Here is a 19,864-nt window from a genome sequence, read left to right as displayed (position 1 = left end):
GGTCTGTTGCCTTTGGGTTGTAAGAGGGCTGCTGTACCTTCAGGCAACACATCCACATTCAAGGCAGGAAAAATGGGAAAGGTGAAGCCAGCTGCATATCCCTTTTATCAGGATAGAAAAAGCTTTCCCAGAAATCTGCACAGTGTACTTTCGCTTAGGCTTCATTGGTCAGAACCGGTCACATGGACACCCCTACCTACAAAGGGAACTGGGAAGTGTGGAACAAGATTGTCAGATTGGTCCAGACCAATAAAGATCCATGCCTGGGGCTAGACACATTCCCTCAGCCAAATTCCAATTCTGTTAGCAAGGAAGAAGGGAAAATTGTGTTGGTAGGTAAAACTGTGCTGGTGGGTAAATAATAGTGTTGGTCACAGTTGCAAAGTCTGCTGATTTTAGTTCTGAGATAGCTCTCACATTTCCTATCTCTCTCTCCACTGCCTTAGCTCCAGTCCTCAGTGTCTTTTGACTTGTCCATCACAGAAGCCTCTGAACTGAACCTCCAACTTCCAATGTAGCCCTCCTACAACCATCCTCCATCAGCTGCCACACTTACGTTTCTAAAATGCAAATCTGATTATGGCCCCTCAAATATAAGAACATTCAGTGGCTCTCTCTACTAGTGGCTGCTCTGGCAAGCTTGGCCTAATTCCCATCCATCTCCTCACTTGGCAAACTCTTACTCTTCCTTCGAAGCCAAGTCTAAATGTCCCCTCCTCTGGGAAATCCTTCCTACTTTGCTCCTGATCTAACAAAACTATTCTCTCCTTTTTTTTCCTCATATGTCTGTTTTATATATCAAGAATAAGGGGCTTCCCTGGTGGCGCAGTGGTTGAGAGTCTGCCTGCCAATGCAGGGGACGCGGGTTCGTGCCCCGGTCCGGGAGGATCCCACGTGTCGCGGATCCCACGTGTCGCGGAGCCCATGGCCGCTGAGCCTGTGCGTCCGGAGCCTGTGCATCCAGAGCCTGTGCTCCGCAATGGGAGACACCACAGCAGTGAGAAGCCCGCGTACCTAAAAACAAAAAGAATAGTACATGTTATACAGCATTACAAAGTTATTTGCTCAGAGGCCTGTCTCTTGCTAGATTATAAACTCTGTTCAGTAGATTCTCCTTTGCAGCTGGCATAGTGTGTAGCATGTAACAGGAGCTTATGGCAGAGGGAGCTCCTCATCTCGCAACAACTATTCTCACCCTTATCAGAAAAAGAGTGCTGGTTTTTAATTGAGTTCATGTTACTTTGAATAAAGACCAAATATTTCAATCTGCCTTGTAGCTAAATGAAGCCATGTGACATAATGCCTGGAGCTAAAGCAGCCACATTAGAGATGACATCAAAGTCACACCATGAGATGGCAGAGTAAAAAGCTAAAAGGATGTGGGTCCCTGACATAGTATATAATGTCTTTTTGGCCTAGGCTTGCCTTAGCTTTAGGTGGAAGAGAAAAAAACTTTCTTGTTTTTGAGCCACTATTATTTTGGGTTTTCTGTCACTTGTAGCTAAACAATCTTAACTGAAATGTGAAAAAATTGTGTGTGTGTGTGTATTTAACTAAATTGGTTGAATTATAATTGGCTGAACCCTAGCATGGCTTGAAAACTCTTGGCCCATAGGCTGCATTACGTTCTCAGATATATTGGCTATATAATCACATATTTTAAAGATATGCGAATACTAGGCTGGGCATGCCTCATGAATCCCTGTGGTCTCATAGCTGACTTACTGTGCCCATGCACATTGCCTACCCCTGAATGCATTTGCATTTACAGTGCTTTAGCCTAGAGTGGACTCTGCTAGGTTATAAGCAATGGATTATTCAACAGCTTGCAAAGTGTTGGCCCATTTGTTCTCCTGATGTTTACCCGTTTCAAAGAACCATTTATAAGGGTGGAAAAGGAAGAATAAACACATTTCACTCAGCCTCTGAAAACAGAGCTCAGTCCGTGAAGAAGAGTCACCTCTCCCTGGTTGAATTGTCATCAATCATTTATATGCAATGGCAGGAGCTAGGCCAACCCTTTGTCGGGGCCGGGGGTGGGGGGGGTGGGGGGTGGTTGTGTGGTGGGAAGGGTTGCCTCCTGTCATGGTTTGGTGTTTGCTCTGCTGGGAAGAAGGCAGAACTCTTTCCCCCTCCTAAACCCCACCTCTGACCCAGATTTGCAGTCAAATGTCGTATTGGACAGGTAGACCAGCTGTTGGGGTCTAAAGATGTTTTTAGAGGAAATTTTCACCATTTTCATATTTGAAATCTGATGTAATCTAATTGGGGGGAAAATGTCTATGGAGTTTTGTAGTCCTGATCTAATATGTTCTGGGAAAAGTCACCTCAGTGGTATATTATCACGTATAAAGACAGTCTAGGGCTCTTGGCTCACAAGGCCTTGCCGTTCACCTGCGAATATCAAGAGCTGTGCTAAAGTCAGAGGTCTGGGTTCACATCCTCACTTCCCACATTTTAGCTGGGTGATCTTGACTAGTTGCTTGACCTCTCTGTATACAGTTCCAGTGTGTGCTGGAGTCAGGTCAGCCCTGTCAGAGAGCCAGGTGTTTGAATCTCTTCCCAACTCTGTGTTCACTGATGTCCTCTTGGGGTCATGTTGGCTGTAGTAGGAGTCTTTGTACCAGGGAAACTGGAAAATCAGGGCTCCCTCCTGCCCATGGAGTTATTAAAAATTTACCAGGACTCCACTGCACTTTCCAGATCTGTACAATGCAGCTGATAATACCTATCTCACCTAGAGGATGAATTGAAAGACCTGGTGGGAAGCACAAGTGAGAACCCTTAATACGTGTTAGCTTCCTAATTCTTTTAGCTGTGGCCTGTTAGCTATATTATTGTTGAGACTGTTCTTTGGGGAGGCAGGAGCTGACTTCAGCGGCTTTAAAATGGCACAACCATTTAACCCCTCAGTATCCCTTTTGCCCCTGGGGCATATTTGACTGCCATGGCAGGCTGTCAACCTGTCCTGATATTTGAGTCATCTATGTGGCCTGACACAGATAACAGGGTCCTGTTGGCAGAGTGATGCCAGAGCTTTGAGAGAAAAGCAAATGCGTGGTAGAAAGGCCCGGAGTGTTACAGCAGAGTAGGGGATGCAACTTGGCCTGATTGGGGGGGGGGAGGGGGAGGAATGGACTGTAATCACTGAATGCTGGGACGTAAGGGGCAACAAGAAACCACACAGTGCCAAACCCTTGCCTTACAGCTGAGGAGACAAACACCCTCAGACCGAGGCTTGATCTTCCTTTACTGTTGTTTTTCCAGTTTCATTTTTGACCAGGCTGATGCTCTTAGCTTTTGATTATGGTGAAAACCAGATCAAGTTCAGAATCTGTAAGAGAATTTTCTGAATGGGATCAGAAAAGCAAGCGAGAAAATATCTTAAAATGGGAATGTAAATTGGTGCAGCCACTGTGGGAAAGAGTATGGAGGTTCCTCAAAAAGTTAAAAATAGAGTTACCGTATATGATCCAGCAATTCCACTTCTGGGTATTTATCTGAAGGAAATGAAATCACTCTCTTAAAGAGGTATCTGTACCCCCATGTTCACTGCAGCATTATTCACAATAGCAAAGATGTGGAAAAAACTCAAGTGTCCACTGACAGGTGAATGGGTAAAAAAAATGTGGTACATCCACACAATGGAATATTATTTAATCATAGAAAAAAAGGAAATGCTGCCATTTGTAACAACATGGATGGACCTGGAGGGTTTTATGCTAAGTGAAGTAAGTCAGACAGAAAAAGACAAATACTGTATAATCTCACTTATATGTGGATCTAAAAAAACTGAACTCACAGAAACAGAGAACAAATTGGTGGTTGCCAGAGGTGGGGAATGGAAGGTGGGAGAAATTGGTGAAGGTGGGAAAAAAAAAGAAAGATAATGTCTTAAAAGATGAAGCATTATGTTTCCACATCAGAAGTTGTAAGCTTAGGGCAGGATCATAGCCCCACAATGTGCATTCAGACAGCACTCAAATAGCTACTTTTTTTTTCCCCAATGAATTTCTTATCAATTAATTAACCAATTTCCACGAGTCTGTAATACCTTAATAGATACTATATTGAAATATAAAAAAACAAAAGCAAAAACAAACCAGGGTACAGGATAGTATAAAGACTGGAAAGACACTCAAAAATGCCAACAGAGTATGTCTTTGGATAGCGTTAGGGTGGATAGATAGATAGAGGATCGATTTCTTTTTCTACTCTTTGTGATACTTTATTCTGTGTTAGCTATTCCACAATAATGCTGCTTAACAAATGACCCCAAAACTCAGTTTCAATAGCAAGAATTGATTCCCGTACTAATAGTCTGAGGGTCAGCTGATCTAGCCAGGCTTGGGTCCAACTTGTGGATTAGGTTCTGACCTGCTGCATGTGTCTCATTCTGTGGCCCAGGTGATTACCTAGGGAGCCTGTTCTCACAGCCGGTGACAGGAGTGCAAGAGGCCAGTCAGATTGTACAAGCACATGGAGGCCTCTACTCACATCAACCACTAACATCCCATTGGCCAAAGGAAGTGATATGACCAAGCCCGTACAATGGGGCAGGAGGTATGCACTACCCACACTGGGAAGGGAGCAAGTATCCAAATTATCATGTGAACTTCTTTGAAAATAAGTACGTAAATACTTTTATAACTGAAAGTATGTCCTCATTAAAAATAACGATACTTTACCTTTGTATTGCATTTTATAGTTTTTAAAACATCTTTGCTGTCATTCCGTCCTATATTCTTTCCAGTAGCCCAGTGATATGGTGGGGAAAGCAACAACCCCATTTTTAAAGATGTGAAAATTCTGGCTATGTTATTTTCCTTGAACTGCCATAAAAGATTATCATAGGCCTGGTGGCTTCAAACAGAAATTTGTTCTCTCACAGTTCTGGAATCTAAAAATCTAAAATTAAGATGTCAGCTGGACTGTGATCTCTCTGAAGGTTCTTGGGAAGAACACCTCCTTGCTCTGGTGGTTGCCAGCATTCCTTGGCTTGCAGCTACGCCACACTAATGTCTGCCTCTGTCATCACATGGCCTTCTTTCTCTTTGTCTCTGTGTGTCTCTTCTCTTATAAGGACACTGGATTTAGGGTCCACCTTAATTTAGTACACCTCATCCTAACTTGATTACATCTGCAAAGACTATTTCCAATTAAGGTCACATTCACTGGTTCTGGGTGAACATGAAGTTTTGGGGGACACTAGTCAACCCACACACTGGCATGCAGAGTTTATGGCATTTATGCTCATAATTCCTCCAGTGTTTGGTGTCCTCCCCACCAAATCCATGCCACGTGTCTTAGGCCAGAGCTTCTCAAACTTAATTGTGTACACATAGCACCTGAGAGTCTTGTTAAAATGCAGAGTCTGATTCAGAAGTTTGGGGTGGGCCTTGGAGCTGGGACTAGGGTGAGGTAAGGAGGCCCTGATGGTAGGATCTCCTTAAATGTTGTGCCCTGGGTAACTTGCTGGTCCCGGCCCTGTGAGATTCGGCATTTCTGACCAATGCTGTGGATTCAAGCAACACACTTTGAGTAGCAAGGTCTCAAGTTACAGTCTATGTGGGTTTAATGCTCGGTATCTGACCCTCAATAGTGAAGAGGATGCTTTCCATTTTGAAGCTGGGTGCGTGGGCTTTGTAAGTCGTAGAAAAGGACACTGGTTCTGCTATGTTTTTAATGCTGGGTCTTGTGGGCTGACCTGGCTGCCAATATTGGTGCTTTGGGAACATTGCAGGGAGTTAAGTGGTAGCATGGATATCTAGGGCCCCTTTGTAAGTCCCTCATCAGACCTCCATCCCAAAGCCTGACTGGTTCCTGGGATACCTGACTATTCCAGAGCTGGCTCCCCCACTTTCCATTGTGTTGCCTGCAAGAGCATCCTTGTTCTCTCCCAATAGCCACAGTGGGCACAAGTGGGGGCTTCCTTTACCAGCCAGGTGGTGGGCTCAAACCAGCCATCCCATCACCAACCCCTACTGTTGAGCCCGGGCCCCCCAGGCTCTGTTGTATTCCCCGCCCCCTCTTTTCTCAAGGAGATATATATACAAAAAATTTTTTCCCTTCTGGAACCTCATTTGCCTTCCCTGCTTCCCTGTCATGGGCCCTGCTTGGGGTCATCAAGGACCCTGATGACACATCCTTTGAGTCAGAGGACACAGGCTTGGGCTTTGGACCCTCCCCTCCCCTGAGGCCCTGGGTCACCTCACAAAGGGCTTCGCCTCTTCCCTGGGCAGTTCCCGCATCCCAGGGATCTCAGAGAGCAGCCAGGGGCCCTGCCTCCCAACTCACTGGCCCAAGAAGAGAAACAACATCCTGCTGGGTTCCCGGACAGGAAAGCACCATCAGTGGGGGTCCCCTGAGAAGGAGGGGCTGTGGGATTTTTCCTCTGTAACGACTGGAGAAACTGAGGCCTGCTGGGGAATTATGGGTCTTCAAGGTCACATGACAAGTCAGAAGGAAGTAAATTCATTTAGTTGAAAATCTCTTCAACAGTTGTTAGTGAGGAGCATTAGTGAGCCTGAAGAGAAGCCTCACATTCCCATTCTGCTTACGTGCGTTCATAGGGGCTCTTCTGAGGGAACTGGGTCTTCATGCAACACGGATGTTTGGGCAAATGTGGGTAGGCTCCCGGAGGCTGTTTCTAAATCGTCCGATCTGGTGTTATGTGAAGTGGCTCCCATGGAGCTCTGGGCTCAAGGGTGGCTTAATTCATTGGGATCTGACCTTTTACTCAGTAAAAGGGTTCAGCTCTGAAGAAGTCTGAGAACCCATCACCCCAAGGCCGGTGGGAGCTCCAGGGCAGCACAGGCATTTGTGAGGAGGGAGAATGTGCAGGCTGGTTTTGTTCCCTTTGATGGAGCTCAGTAACTCCACTCGGCTTCAGGAAGGTACCTACTGTTGAGAAAGGGGACAGGAAAACTTGAACACAAGGAAGGGCCACGTGCTGACCTTCAGATTTTCCAGGATTTCCAGGGTTCAATGGCTCTCGGATAGTGGGGCAGTGGGGAGAGGAGGAAGCAGGAAAACCACATGTTTGTGTGGGAAAATAATGAAAAAAATTCATATATATAGCATTATTTCACATGATCATATCTCCTGTGATTTCATAAAAATCATGTGTTTGTGTGGGAAAATAATGAAAGAATATAGCTCGTATGTATTTCATTATTTCACATGATTTTCCTGCCTTTTCCCCTTCCTCCTGTCACCGCAGAATCTCTCAGGGAGGTTGGAGGTGTGGAAGGGAGCCTCCCTTTCTATTTTACTCTTTACTGAATGTACTGAAGTGAAAAAGAAGTCTTTAATTACAAGTGAATTACATTTTTTCTTTTTAGCAATTTCAGAAAACAAATATTGCAGGATGTCTTGGCTTCAAGTGCCTACAACTCAAAGATGAGTTTTGAAATGAAAGACTCATTTGTTTATTTTTCTACCATGGGACTGAAAATGAAACTTGCCCAGAATCAAAATACTCAATTCTCTGGCTCCCAGACCTTTTTTTAAAAAAATTAATTAATTTATTTTTGGCTGCGTTGGGTCTTCATTGCTGCACATGGGCTTTCTCTAGTTGTGGCAAGTGGGCGCTACTCTTCGTTGCAGAGCACAGGCTCTAGGCATGCGGGCTTCAGTAGTTGTGGCACATGGGCTCAGTAGTTGTGGCTCATGGGCTCTCGAGCGCAGGCTCAGTAGTTGTGGTGCACGGGCTTTGTTGCTCCACGGCATGTAGGATCCTCCCAGACCAGGGCTTGGACCCATGTCGCCTGCATTGTCAGGCAGATTCTTAACCACTGTGCCACCAGGGAAGTCCCTTCCAGACCTTTTTGATCCACCTGTACCTCCCCAGCTCCTCTGGGGCAGCCAATCCTCTGACTTCCCTGGCCCTCCCCCACCGGTGTGTGACATGGGGACACTGAGCTCAGGAGAGGCCTGCCTTGGGGCTGGGAGTGGGGCAGGCAGTTCAAGGCTGAGCAGGGCTGGAAATGGAAGGGTGGGGTTTGCTGGGTTAAGTTCAGTAGGCTCTGGAGTTAAGACCTGGCTCTGAATCTTGGTTCCACTGCTTACTCTTGGTGTGACCTTGGGCACGTTACTTCACCTTCGGAGCCTGGTTTCTCCTTTGTGAAATGAGAAGGCAAGCCGTTTCTGCTCCCTGTGGGTTGATGTGAGAATTGCACAAAGGGTTATATAGCACATGGAACTATATTCAATGTCTTGTAATAACCTATAATGGATAAGAATCTGTACACCTGAAGCTAATACAATATTGTAAATCAACTGTAGTTAAATTAAAAAAAAAAGAATTGCATGAAGGGATATCTAAAAACTACACATTCCTAACCCTTATGGACCATCTATCACTAAATCAAAGATGTGCCCGTGACATTGGGTCATCAAATCAGAGGCCCTCTGATGTCCCTCTGCCTCTGGCTACTTTTTTGCTCTATAGTGCTTTTTCTAAAAGGTGGACCCGGATAAAAAGAGCTCACGATATGTCAGGAAATCTAGTGACAGTCAATGAGAAAAGAGTTGAAACCAATGGTTAAGTGAGGTTTCTAAGTCAATCTCACTGCAGAGAATAGCTCAGATATTGGAATTGTGAGGAAAAGCAAATGTTAAACCTGAAAGTTGCACTCCTTTTTCATAATGGAGAAAATATTCGCCTTTTTAGAGGCAACAGACTGGAGAGGACGCAACTAGACCATATTCAAATCCATATAAATCTTTTAATTTAAGAAGTCATATAAAATAACACACAAAAAAATGCAGACTTCCCCATGTACTGTAGATAAGAAATCAAACAGGGTTGAAAGGCACACATTAATTTCAAATTTCATCATAGGAAGTCAGGTGACCTTCGCACCCAATGTAAAAAAAAGTCCTTAAGTTGCTCTTTGGAATAGCAGTGTTTAAGGTTTTCCTGCCATGCTTGTTTATTCCTCTGGGATGTGGCTGTGGAGTTGTGGAAGAAATGCTCCCCTGAAAGTCTGGTTAAACTGGTCAGCTCTTCTGAGTGTTTTCATGGAAATGTCAGACAACCAGGAAAAGCTAAGGCAGAAGGTTGAACCAAAGGTTTAGCTTTGGTAAATTAGGCAGAGCTGCATTTGACAGCAGACAGGGAAACTGTGACATCAAGGAGCATTACTTTAATGTCGGGCCCAGCTAGGCTCTAAAATAATAGAGCCCAGGACTATGGAGAAATGACCACCAAGTTCAACGCAGTTCACTTGGCACTGGTTTCTGTACAAAACGTTTCAAACTCAGTTCTTTTTGACATGGACCAGATTTTCCAAGTGCCCAAGCCACATCCAGGCTTTAAGCTAGGCCTCAGAAGTTCAGTTGCCTGAAGATTCTTCAATAACATTCACCTCTAAGGAGAGGGTGAAAGAAGAATTTCCAGTGACAGCTTCTGGCTCAGGGCCCAAGGGTCCCCAGCCAAGGCTGTCTCGAGGTGGCCCCCAGAATTGCAGAGATCTCTCTTCTCAAACAGTTTTGTTAGAAAATAAAGCAACAGCCAATGTTTTTGGGCATCTGAAGTCCAGCCAGGCCCCCTGAGGTTTGCATCCTAAAAGAACTTCAAAATGGAAACAGAGTCTCAGCCTTACCCTTGCAACCCACATCCTTTGTGTGACAGGAGAATATTTATAAAAACATACTAAAATACATCTGATATTTCCCTCTAACCCCAGTACTGCCTTTTACCTTCTTAAAACTCAATCCTCCCAACACTGATGAACCAAAACAGAAAATGACAATTGAGGCAGCTGTTAAGTGGCCCACATTCATGTCTCAAGGCAGAGACAACAGAGCAAAAAGTAGAGAAAAAAAAAAGTCCATTATCTGCTTTTGATTTACAAAGCCTTCAGGGGAAAGGCCGTGAGTCATATAAACAGACACAAATCCAGAACACTGGGTAGTGATAAGAGCAAGGCTTCCCTACCCCACAGACCAGCCAAAGGCCCTAAGTAGACAGAAGCCCCTGGGGAAGCTGAGAGCCCTTAAGTTGGTGGTCTTTGGGTACGGGGCTGCCCTGTGTCCTGTTCTTCTCTCCCTGACTGGTTGGGATGGAGACCTCACTGGAAACCTTGATGCTGGGAGGTGGTTTTTATGAAGAGAGAACTGAGCTCATCTTCCTGAGCCCCAACCCAGAGTAGAAGCTGTTGAGACATGGAGTGGGTTTGAGAAATGGGTTTCCCTGAACACTTGTGTCACTGTGTCTTTAGAAGGACTTAAGGGATCCCCTTTAATTGTGGCTGAAGGCTCCCCAGGGATGGAATGGGACTTGCAGGTGGGGCAGTAACCGATGTCCAAGACCAGATGGGTCAGTGGTCACCTTGGCAGATGTCACTCGGGACTGATGACACTGAGGGCCACTACTCTGACCCCTTGTCACCAACTGGTACCAGGTAACTCCACCTTTCCCCAGACCTTCACCCCCAGACTTTGACCTACGGGACAAAAGTGTATGCGGGGGCTCCCTCTGCCATTTTCACAAGATGGTAGTTAAAGGCACTTCTGTTAAGGAAAGACATTTCTTTTCATACCTGAGTTTGGGGAATAAGATTTGTCCTTGCTACATGTGCTTTTAACCTGTCTTTCCTTTGACTTAGTAAAAAAGCAGATAAGCACACGGACAGCTTCTAGCCATGCACTTGCAGGTTCTGCAGGTCATAGCTACACGTGGAGCCTTGGAGTAATGCCGAGCAGTGTCCTCTCTCCCGCCCCGCATTACAGAAGAGGTTAACTGAGGCCCCGTCCACAGCGGGTAGCAGAGGGCAGAGTGAGGAGAGGGATGTGCTAGGCAGGGTGCTGGAAATGAGGCGAGGGTCTGGGTGTCCGGTGGTGAATATATGCTGTCAGCCTGGAATGTACACATGGTGCAGGCTGTTGACCCAACGTCCGGGTAGGCCTGCCCTCTGTGTAGGTCCAGCAGGCCTGCTTTGTTCACTCCTGGCCACCGGTCAACTTGTGGAACAGGTCCTCGTCGAGAGTTTCATTCTGGTCCTTGGAGCGGGTGGACAGGAAAATGTAGCCCCCGATGTACTCATGCACGACTTTGCAATCCGCGCTCAGGCAGGTGAATGCGATGGAGACGTTCTGGTCAAATTCGATCGCCACCTGGAAGAGGAAGGCACAGGTATACTTAAGCTCTGACAAAGACGAATGAGAAAGAAGCCGCTTGGCTGGAGATGGTCCCAGAGCTGAGGACTGCTGAGGTGCTGACAGATGGGTTTCCCCAAACCCTGCAAAACCCACTGCTTGCATCAAAGCTTACAGAAAACGTCTCTGCTCTCTGGGCGCCCTCTTGTGGTGTCAGCTTTGCTGCACACCTGGCAAAACATTCTAACGCTCAACACAAAAGATATTTCCTGTCTGGCTCTTGTTTAGATGAAAGAACTGTCTAAGCACTCCCTGTGTGGAGGGGAAGAGTGCTTTGCAGATTTTTTAGTGGAGAGAAAAAGGCCCACGTGAATTTTCCTACAGCCACGGCCCTCACTCCTTCCCAGCTGGAAGTCATAAACTCTAACACTGGAAGAAACTGAAGCTTCACCCGTTCTCCACCTTGGCTGCCCAGTGGAATCAGCTGGGGACCTTTAAGAATCACTGATCTACACAGAAACATTCTAGTCTAGAACCCTTCATTTCTCCCAATTACTTCTTTCCATCATCCAACAGTGGGTGAGTACAGGCACATGTGTCACTTAGATGTGATTTACAATTTCATTTCCAAAGGTCCTTTTCAAAAGATGGCCTTTCAATGAATTTTAACACAAAAGTGTAAAAAATGTGTTAGTTTACCAACTCTACTTTTGTCATACATTGGCAACCCCTTTAATATCTAGAGACTAGATATTATAAAATTAGGACCCATTTGTCCAGTATGTACATAATATATACAGTAAAGTTAAACCAAAGGCATGTAACATATAGAGCAATGGATAAGTTGAAATGTTCAATAGTACACACCAGCAAAAGTCTTTTGCAAGGCTCATTTTTTATTTTGCAACATCTAAGCTTTTAGATATCCTGAGGTGACAGTGTATGATAAAAAGTAGAGCTAGTGAATTAACCAATTGGTAAATATCTTTGCTACAACTGATAAAAAAAAGGAGCATCTTGGATATGGAATTGTTAAACCGTCTCTGAGAAATGTACGTCAGGACTAGCTCATTAGGTTAGCAGCAGAGGGGCAGAAGGAAGTATAAAGGGAGGCATGTATGTGGATGTGTTTATATTTATATTTTGCTTTCTGTCTCATTTTTAATGGAACATTAAGGAAATGTGGTATTTTAATCATAACTCTACCAATATCTTTATCTAGAGGCCTGTTGCCATTTTTGTCTTTTATGAAATTTTTGTTGCCAAGCAAGGCAGGATTACATTTTTTTCCTTGTAGATTGAGTTGGTGTAGTGTATTCTTGGTTATCAAAATACTCAAATAGCTTTGGGACGTTGAAGTGGTAAATATTCCTGATGTCTGAAAAAGCACAGTACATAACTGTATGATCTTACTTATATGAAAATGGATGCTCAGTTGTATAGATACACAAATGAGACCTAGAAGGACACATCAAACGGTAAACTGCTTATGATTATGGATGACTTTGCCTTTTGCTTCTTGTGTTTTTCGGTTTCCTATTACGCACATGTTAACTTTTAAAAAATAAATGTTATTTTAAAAACAAACAAACAAAAAAAGAATCACTGATCTCAGTAATTCCCAGAGTCAGATTTTTTTCCAAACTGTGTTATTGAGGTATAACCAATGTATAATAAACAGACCTATTTAAGGTGCACAGTTGGATCATTTTTTTTAAATTGTAGTTGATTTACAATGTTGTGTTAACTTCTGCTGTACAGCAAAGTGATTCAGTTATACACATATACATTCTTTTTAAAATATTCTTTTCCATTATGGTTTACCATAAGATATTGAATATAGTTCTCTATATCCTATACAGTAGGACCTTGTTTATCCATTCTATATATAAAAGCTTACATCTGTAACCCCAACCTCCCACTCCATCCCTCCCCCAATCCTCTCCCCCTTGGCAACCACCAGTCTGTTCTCTATGTTCGTGAGTCTGTTTCTGTTTTGTAGATAGGTTCATTTGTGTCATATTTTAGATTCCACATATAAGTGATATCATATGGTATTTGTTTTTCTCTTTTTTTTTTGCGGTACGCGGGCCTCTCACTGTTGTGGCCTCTCCCGTTGCGGAGCACAGGCTCCGGACGTGCAGGCTCAGCGGCCATGGCTCACGGGCCCAGCCACTCCGTGGCATGTGGGATCTTCCCGGACCGGGGCACAAACCCATGTCCTGTGCATCGGCAGGCGGACTCTCAACCACTGCGCCACCAGGGAAGCCCTGTTTTTCTCTTTCTGACTTACTTCACTTAGTATGATAATCTCAGGCTGCATCCATGTTGCTGCAAAAGGCATTATTTTGTTCTTTTTTTATAGCTGAGTAGTATTCCTTTGTACCTATGTACCACATCTTCTTTGTCCATTCATCTGTTGATGGACATTTAGGTTGTTTCCATGTCTTGACTATTGTGAATAGTGCTGCTATGAACATAGGGGTGCATATATCTTTTTGAATTAAGAGTTTTGTCAGGATATATTCCCAGGAGTGGGATTGCTGGATCATATGGTAATGATCATATGGTAATTCTATTTTTAGTTTTCTGGGGAACCTCCATACTGTTTTCCATAGTGGCTGTACCAACTTACATTCCCACTAACAGTGTAGGAGGGTTCCCTTTTCTCCACATCCTCTCCTGCATTTGTTATTTATAGAGTTTTTAATGATGGCCATTCTGACTGGTGTGAGGCGGTGCCTCATTTTTTGTAGTTTTGATTTGCATTTCCCAGAGTCGGATTTACACGACCTTGAGGGTACAACAAGGTTTTCGAGTCACTGCCTTAGAGGCCATCTAATCTCAGAACATTGTTCTGCAAATGAGTCCAGATGGTCAACAGCCCTGCTGAGAGGAATCCATGGTTCTTAAAAAAAGAAAAATGTGAGTCACTTATCCTCGCTCTACATTGACAGCTTTATACTGGAAAAATGGGAATGCCAAAGGAATGCGATAAAGATCCTATATCAGCAACAGCAGAATGTTTTAAATCATCAGGACACTCAGGTGTGTCTGACTTGGTCTAGCACGTCCTGTGATGCAGGCATGGCCTGACCTGGTTCCTAGGGCGGGGACGATGGGGGCTGAGGGCTCCTGAACTCAGAGGCTAAGTTTCCTCCATGACCCCTGTGTACCTCGCTGGCTTCTCTGATACTTTTCCCCTTTGGGACTGGAATGCTCTCCAGGTGGGCAGTTGAGCCTCTGAGTTCTCAGCCAGTTACACCTCTTGGCAGCCAGTCAGATGACGCCTGTTTTGTATTTATTTTGTATGATATTTACATCTCAGGTAGTTTCAGCTAAGTAATTGTCAGCCTAAATCTTACATAATCGTACACTGAGTTGAAAGAAATTAATCAAACTGCTCAGCAATTTTAGAGTCTGTCTGTATGGAGACTAAGCCAACTTGTGTTAATTCAAAAGCATTTGGTCTGTGCTTGCTAGGAAACTGCTCAGAACTGCAAGTGATTATTTTAGCAGACAATTACCACATGCTTGTGGTTTCTGAGTTCTAAGTATAATAATACCTTCTTAAAATCAAAATAAGCTGCAGTTCTGAGGGAACACACATTTATAGGCTCAATGCTGAATGTACCAAAAACTTTCACTTTACCTGCCGGATTTCCCAGTTTACATTCCACTGTTTCATATTTGTAAATCTCCATGTTGTAATTGGAATCCCAGTGGCTGCATCGATTCTAATCAACCTATTATATGAAACTCCCAGAATGTCATCTTTCTTGCTTCCTTTAAATCTGAAAAAAAAATAATTAAAATATGAAACTGCTTCCTGTAACATGATGTTCATTCACATACAACTTCTTAAAGAGAATACCAACATTTCAAATCATTTCTGAAGAACAGACAATGAGGGATTAACTTTCTATAGAAGGGCATTTTTATTAGGATAGAATATGAAGGCTGGAGAGTAGGCTGTCCTGCAGACATTATTTAAGTGAAACTGACATCAGAGGAAAGCAAAATAAGAGGCAGTCAAGTCAGTTAATTCAAATTAGCACCAACTGTGTATGCTAGGTACCCTTCTAGGCACTGGGAATATAGCAGTGACCTAAACAGACAGAAGATTCCTGACCTCATGCAGCTTGTGTTCTAGTTGGGGGAGAGAGTCATGAATAAGTGAAATATACATGCCAGATAAGGTAATAAAGGAGGATAAGGCACAGAAGTGGGACAGGGAATACTGGCAATGAGGTTGTTACAATTTTAAATCGAGAGGGAAGATCTCAGTGAGAAGGGAGATTTGATCAAAGAACTAATGTCTGTGAGGGAGTGAGCCATGTGGATATCTGGGGAAAAAGTATCTTAGGCAGAGGGCACAGCCAGTGTGAAAGCCAGAGTCTTTTTTTTTCCTCAGGCTCAAGGCCCTGCTAGGAGGCCAGTGTGGCTGGGCACAGTGAAGGAGGGGAGAGGATGTGAAATTCAAGCACTAAGGTCTTGCAGGGCCACTGTAAGGATTTGGCTCTTACTCTGAGTGTGACACAATGCTTTCAGTGGTGGTGAGCAGAGACCTGACGTGGTTTGACTGAGATCTTAACAGGATCACTCTTGCTGCGAAGTCGAAAACTTAGGGGACCAGGAGAAGCAGAGAGATCTGGTAGGTACTGTGAACAGAGTTATGGAAGATTGTCATGAGCAGCCAAAAGTGTTTGGGCCATTTGTGAAAGGACAGTATTCTAAAATTAAAAAAAAAAAAAGAAAGAAAGAGTTCTACATTCTAGACCAAATGAGAATAAACTGGGCTCCATGAAACCACTTAAAATTGAACAGAAAGTGAGAGAGGCAAGTGAGCATTGTAATCACCTGACAAGGTAGTAGGTGAGGCCGAATTCAGGTAGAGACTGCCATGCCTGAATGAACTGCAGCTTGGCTTCGACCAGGGGCATCTGGGCCACGTTCTGATGGGCTTCCAAGATGCGGGCTGCCAGCTAAGCAGAAGTGGGAGATGTCAAATTCTCCTTAGCAGGCACTGACTCTCTACAGCAATCATCCCGTTGGCCCCGGGTCCCCAACGAGAAGAATGAATGCAAGGCCCAACTACAGCTCCACAAAGACAATTCCTCCCATTCAATCATTCACTCTCTCTCTCTCTTTCTATAATACATGCAAATCCCTGTGGAGAAACAGGAAGATGGACCAACACATAAATATCTAAGCTTTATGTAGATGAAGAGTCCTGAGTTCTTTCCGGGGTCTGTGGTCTCCATGGACAATGGTTCTACTTGAATCAGTTTATCTGTGTAACATTCAACCCCACTCTTATGGAAGCATAACTTAAAATTTTAATTTGTGGGGACTAAATCATTATTTTTAAATTAGGTTTATTCTGAGAATATTGCCATGTTCAGTTAGCAGTATAGTCACTGCTAACAAAGTTCACAAAAATTTCTTAATATCATCTAATACCCAGTTCAGAGTCAAATTTCCCTATCAGCTGATTTTTCATGATGATGATCTCAGTCATTTAAATTATTTATTTTATTTCAGAAAATACAGAATTTGCTGCAGACAATCACCCCAACCAGATTAGCAGTACCTGTTTAGACTTGTGCTTTTTTGCACACCTAGGTGACACAAAACATTCCGGGTTCATATCCATGTTTTCAAGACCGGAAGCCACCTGAGATGCTGAGTTCCGGTTTTTCATCCTCAGAAATGAAAGGATGTTAAGGACCTCTGGCTGGTAGGAGCTGTCCGCCATGGTTTTGCCCTTTGATGCCAAGATGCAGGCAGCCATCCACTGGGCATACTGACTCTCCTGCAGCAAACACCAGAGGGCTGAGAAGTAAGTTCAAATGCAAAGCAGCCATGCTGGGAACAGAGCAGGACCTGGGCTTTCATCAAAACCGTCACCTTCCCAGCAAGGAAAGATATGAAGTGGCACACATTCACACTGACTGTTAACCACATAATTTAAAGTCCAATGAGAGCTTTTGAGTCCTGTGTTGAATTTCTAGATACCACGGGGCTAGAGAATACGAATGTCAACTTTAAGAAATTCCATGTGGAGAACTTTGCATTTAAAGACGAACCAAGGAGGGACTTCCCTGGTGGTGCAGTGGATAAAACTCCATGCTCCCAATGCAGGGTCCTGGGTTCGAACTCTGGTCAGGGAACTAGATCCCCCATGCATGCTGCAACTAAGAGTTTGCATGCCACAACTAAGGAGCCTGCGAGCCACAGGTAAGGAGACCGTGTGCTGTAACTAAGGAGCTGATGAGCTGCAACTAAGGAGCCCACCTGCCGCAACTAAGACCCGATGCAACCAAATAAATTAAAAAAAAAAAAAAGATGAACCAAGGACAAAAAGGAGCTCCATGGGGCACAGACAGGTGAAAACCCAAACTACCCGATAGCCTCCTTGACACATATTTCCATTTTCATATCACATCTTATCTCTATGACAGAAGAAAATGAGGAAAAATCATTAACTGACTTCTCATATTATTTCTCCCCTGGCCTATCCTTAGTAAAGACTCTAATCCCATAGCAGGAATCAGGTCCATTGGTGGTGCTGAACCAGTTAGTGGTGGCTTCTATTGTTCTTTAATGTCTGTGCTCATTTGTTACCTCAGGGAGCAAAGGGGAGTGGTCCCAGAAGCCGAGGGGATGCAGGTGAAGAATCGAATTAATTCTTCAGGGCAACAGTAGGTGTGGTTCACTGAATCACTGGCCTCAATCTTCACCCTCCTAGCATCCACACCTCTTGCCATGTAATTTTACAGTCCCTCCCACCAGAGCTAGAGTGTAATTTCCCATATCTTGACTTTGGGCCTGGCCATGGATGTGCTTTAGTCAATGGAGCATGGGTGGAAATGACAGTGTACCTACCGATTGACTGCAAGCTTAAGATTTAGGAGGTCTCACACGTTCCCAGTTCCCCTCTGGCACTTCTGCCATCACTATGAGAAGAGCCTCCTCCACAGGCAGCCTGGGACCCAGAATAAATCCCATGAGCTCAGCCTGCGATAAGGAGCCAGCCGAGCCAGGTGGATGGCTTGAAGCAGATCTGCCCAGATGCCCTCAGCCTGGATCACTCAATCCCCAGCCCACCTGCAGAACGTTTATTCGTATGTGTCTGTGTGATTTTTGTGATTGTTTGTTACAAAGCAATAGCTGACTGATGAGTGCCCTCATTTGAGAAAACACCTGAGATGGTTTGTCCTGAGGCTTAATAAAGGTGAAGTGACTTACCATTTTTGTGGTTTTACTTACGTGGTCACATCTCAGATATACTTCATTCATACCATCAGCAACCGGGATTAGTAACTTGATTCCAAATTTTCTCCCTGCTACATTTACATCTGGCACAACTTCACAGCCTGAGTGATAAAAGGCAAGGACAGAACTGAGTTCTGAGAGGTCTCTTAGACAAATATCAGATGTGCATCTAAAATAAAGACTTTGAACATAAGCTCCTCAGATTTGGTTCTCTTCTGAAAAACTGAGGAGCAGGCTGATAACATTAATTAAAGGATAACTAGATAAGTTATGAACATAACATGGATAAATAAAAATATTTCTTTTATGGATTTCTTAAATAATCATCAGTTGAATTCATTTTTCAGGTTGACTTGGCTATTCTAACTCATATAATCAGTTATTGAATATAAGCTTTGAAATGAATTAAAGCAGAGGGAATCCTCTGATTGTCACAATGATAAGGGAATTGAGTGCACTAGTTAATTAAATTTTTAGTTAATGGAGTTACCAGTACACTCACGGCCACTTTCAGAAATCAGGCACAAAAGTGATACTGAATTAGACATAATTGTTTTGGAATTCAGAGTGTTTTTCAGGATCCAACAATGTCTAATGTATTATGTTTATGACACTAATTACCACCACTTCAGAGACTTGGACACACTGGGAAAGAAGGGACAACATAACACAAATAACCATTCACTGGTTTGCATTTCAGGTCCATGTTTCACAGGGAGGAGGAGCTGCAGGCAGGCGGTCACTGACAACCCGTGACATAAGAGGTTCCTCTGGGAGTGAACCTGCTTCACTGGTGGGAGTCTTGGCTTTCATCCCCTTGCTGGGCCGTGACAAGCCATACCAAGATATTGGACCCTCTTACCTCTAAGATTTAGTTTTTCTACTGGTTCTCCTTGTTCAAGTTCCTTATTTTTAAAGTAGGCTATAGACGTGTCTTTAAAGACGAACCAATATTGTTTGAAAGCTTTTAATATTAGCTTCTTGGGCCTGCAAATTAAAGTACAGTAAGCATTTGAAAAAGCATCCAGAAATGTAGGACACATTGCAAATTCAAGTGGATCAAGATGCTCTAGGGACCCTTTGAAACAACATCCTCTGTATTTTTTAAAATAATTTTCAAATTGCTAACTCATTTCTAAAAACTGAAAATGGGGTTTTGATATGAGATGCAGAAGTTAACGCAAAATCTCAGGAGCTAGACCACCTGGGGCTACACTCTGGCTCTGCTACTGTATAAATGTGTGACCCTGGAAAAGACACTTCATCTTTCTGGGCCACATGTACTGCTTCTGTGTGATGGGAGAGTATCAGCCTCCAGTTCATAGGGCTTTTGTGAGGATGGAAAGAGGTAATCTCTATAAGGTACCTGGCAAACTGAAGTGCTCAACAAATTATTATTATTACTATGATGATGATGTGAGAAACATCCATGAATCTGGTGACATCTAAAATTTCAGTTTACTTCTTGAATCTGAAAAAGCTG

The 19,864-nt window shown here is 43.8% G+C and overlaps 1 protein-coding gene across 3 annotated transcripts in view; it reads right to left on the bottom strand.

Annotated features, from left to right (window-relative positions):
* Window positions 1–7,348: 7,348 nt before the first annotated feature.
* FERMT1 (FERM domain containing kindlin 1) overlaps window positions 7,349–19,864 on the bottom strand; it is a 67,526-nt gene continuing 55,010 nt past the window's right edge. The window contains exons 9-14 of one of the 3 annotated variants that reach the window (XM_089896582.1): window positions 19,244–19,368; window positions 18,376–18,482; window positions 16,697–16,918; window positions 15,964–16,088; window positions 14,756–14,897; window positions 7,349–11,121 (exon numbers count right to left, since the gene is read on the bottom strand). In XM_089896582.1, the coding sequence (XP_089752708.1) occupies window positions 10,948–11,121; window positions 14,756–14,897; window positions 15,964–16,088; window positions 16,697–16,918; window positions 18,376–18,482; window positions 19,244–19,368 (895 nt within the window). In that variant the 3' untranslated portion in view covers window positions 7,349–10,947. The remainder of the gene's footprint in view (window positions 11,122–14,755; window positions 14,898–15,963; window positions 16,089–16,696; window positions 16,919–18,375; window positions 18,483–19,243; window positions 19,369–19,864) is intronic. The other 2 variants (XM_089896583.1, XM_022556511.3) reach the window with 2 other exon arrangements.

This window comes from Delphinapterus leucas, chromosome 15 (assembly GCF_059928025.1).
Source record: "Delphinapterus leucas isolate spDelLeu-1000000601 "Yukka" chromosome 15, BTC_Dleu_Yukka2, whole genome shotgun sequence".
Classification (NCBI taxonomy): domain Eukaryota; kingdom Metazoa; phylum Chordata; class Mammalia; order Artiodactyla; family Monodontidae; genus Delphinapterus; species Delphinapterus leucas.
Note: the sequence above shows the minus strand (reverse complement) of the source record. Positions and strands in the feature narration are given on the sequence as shown.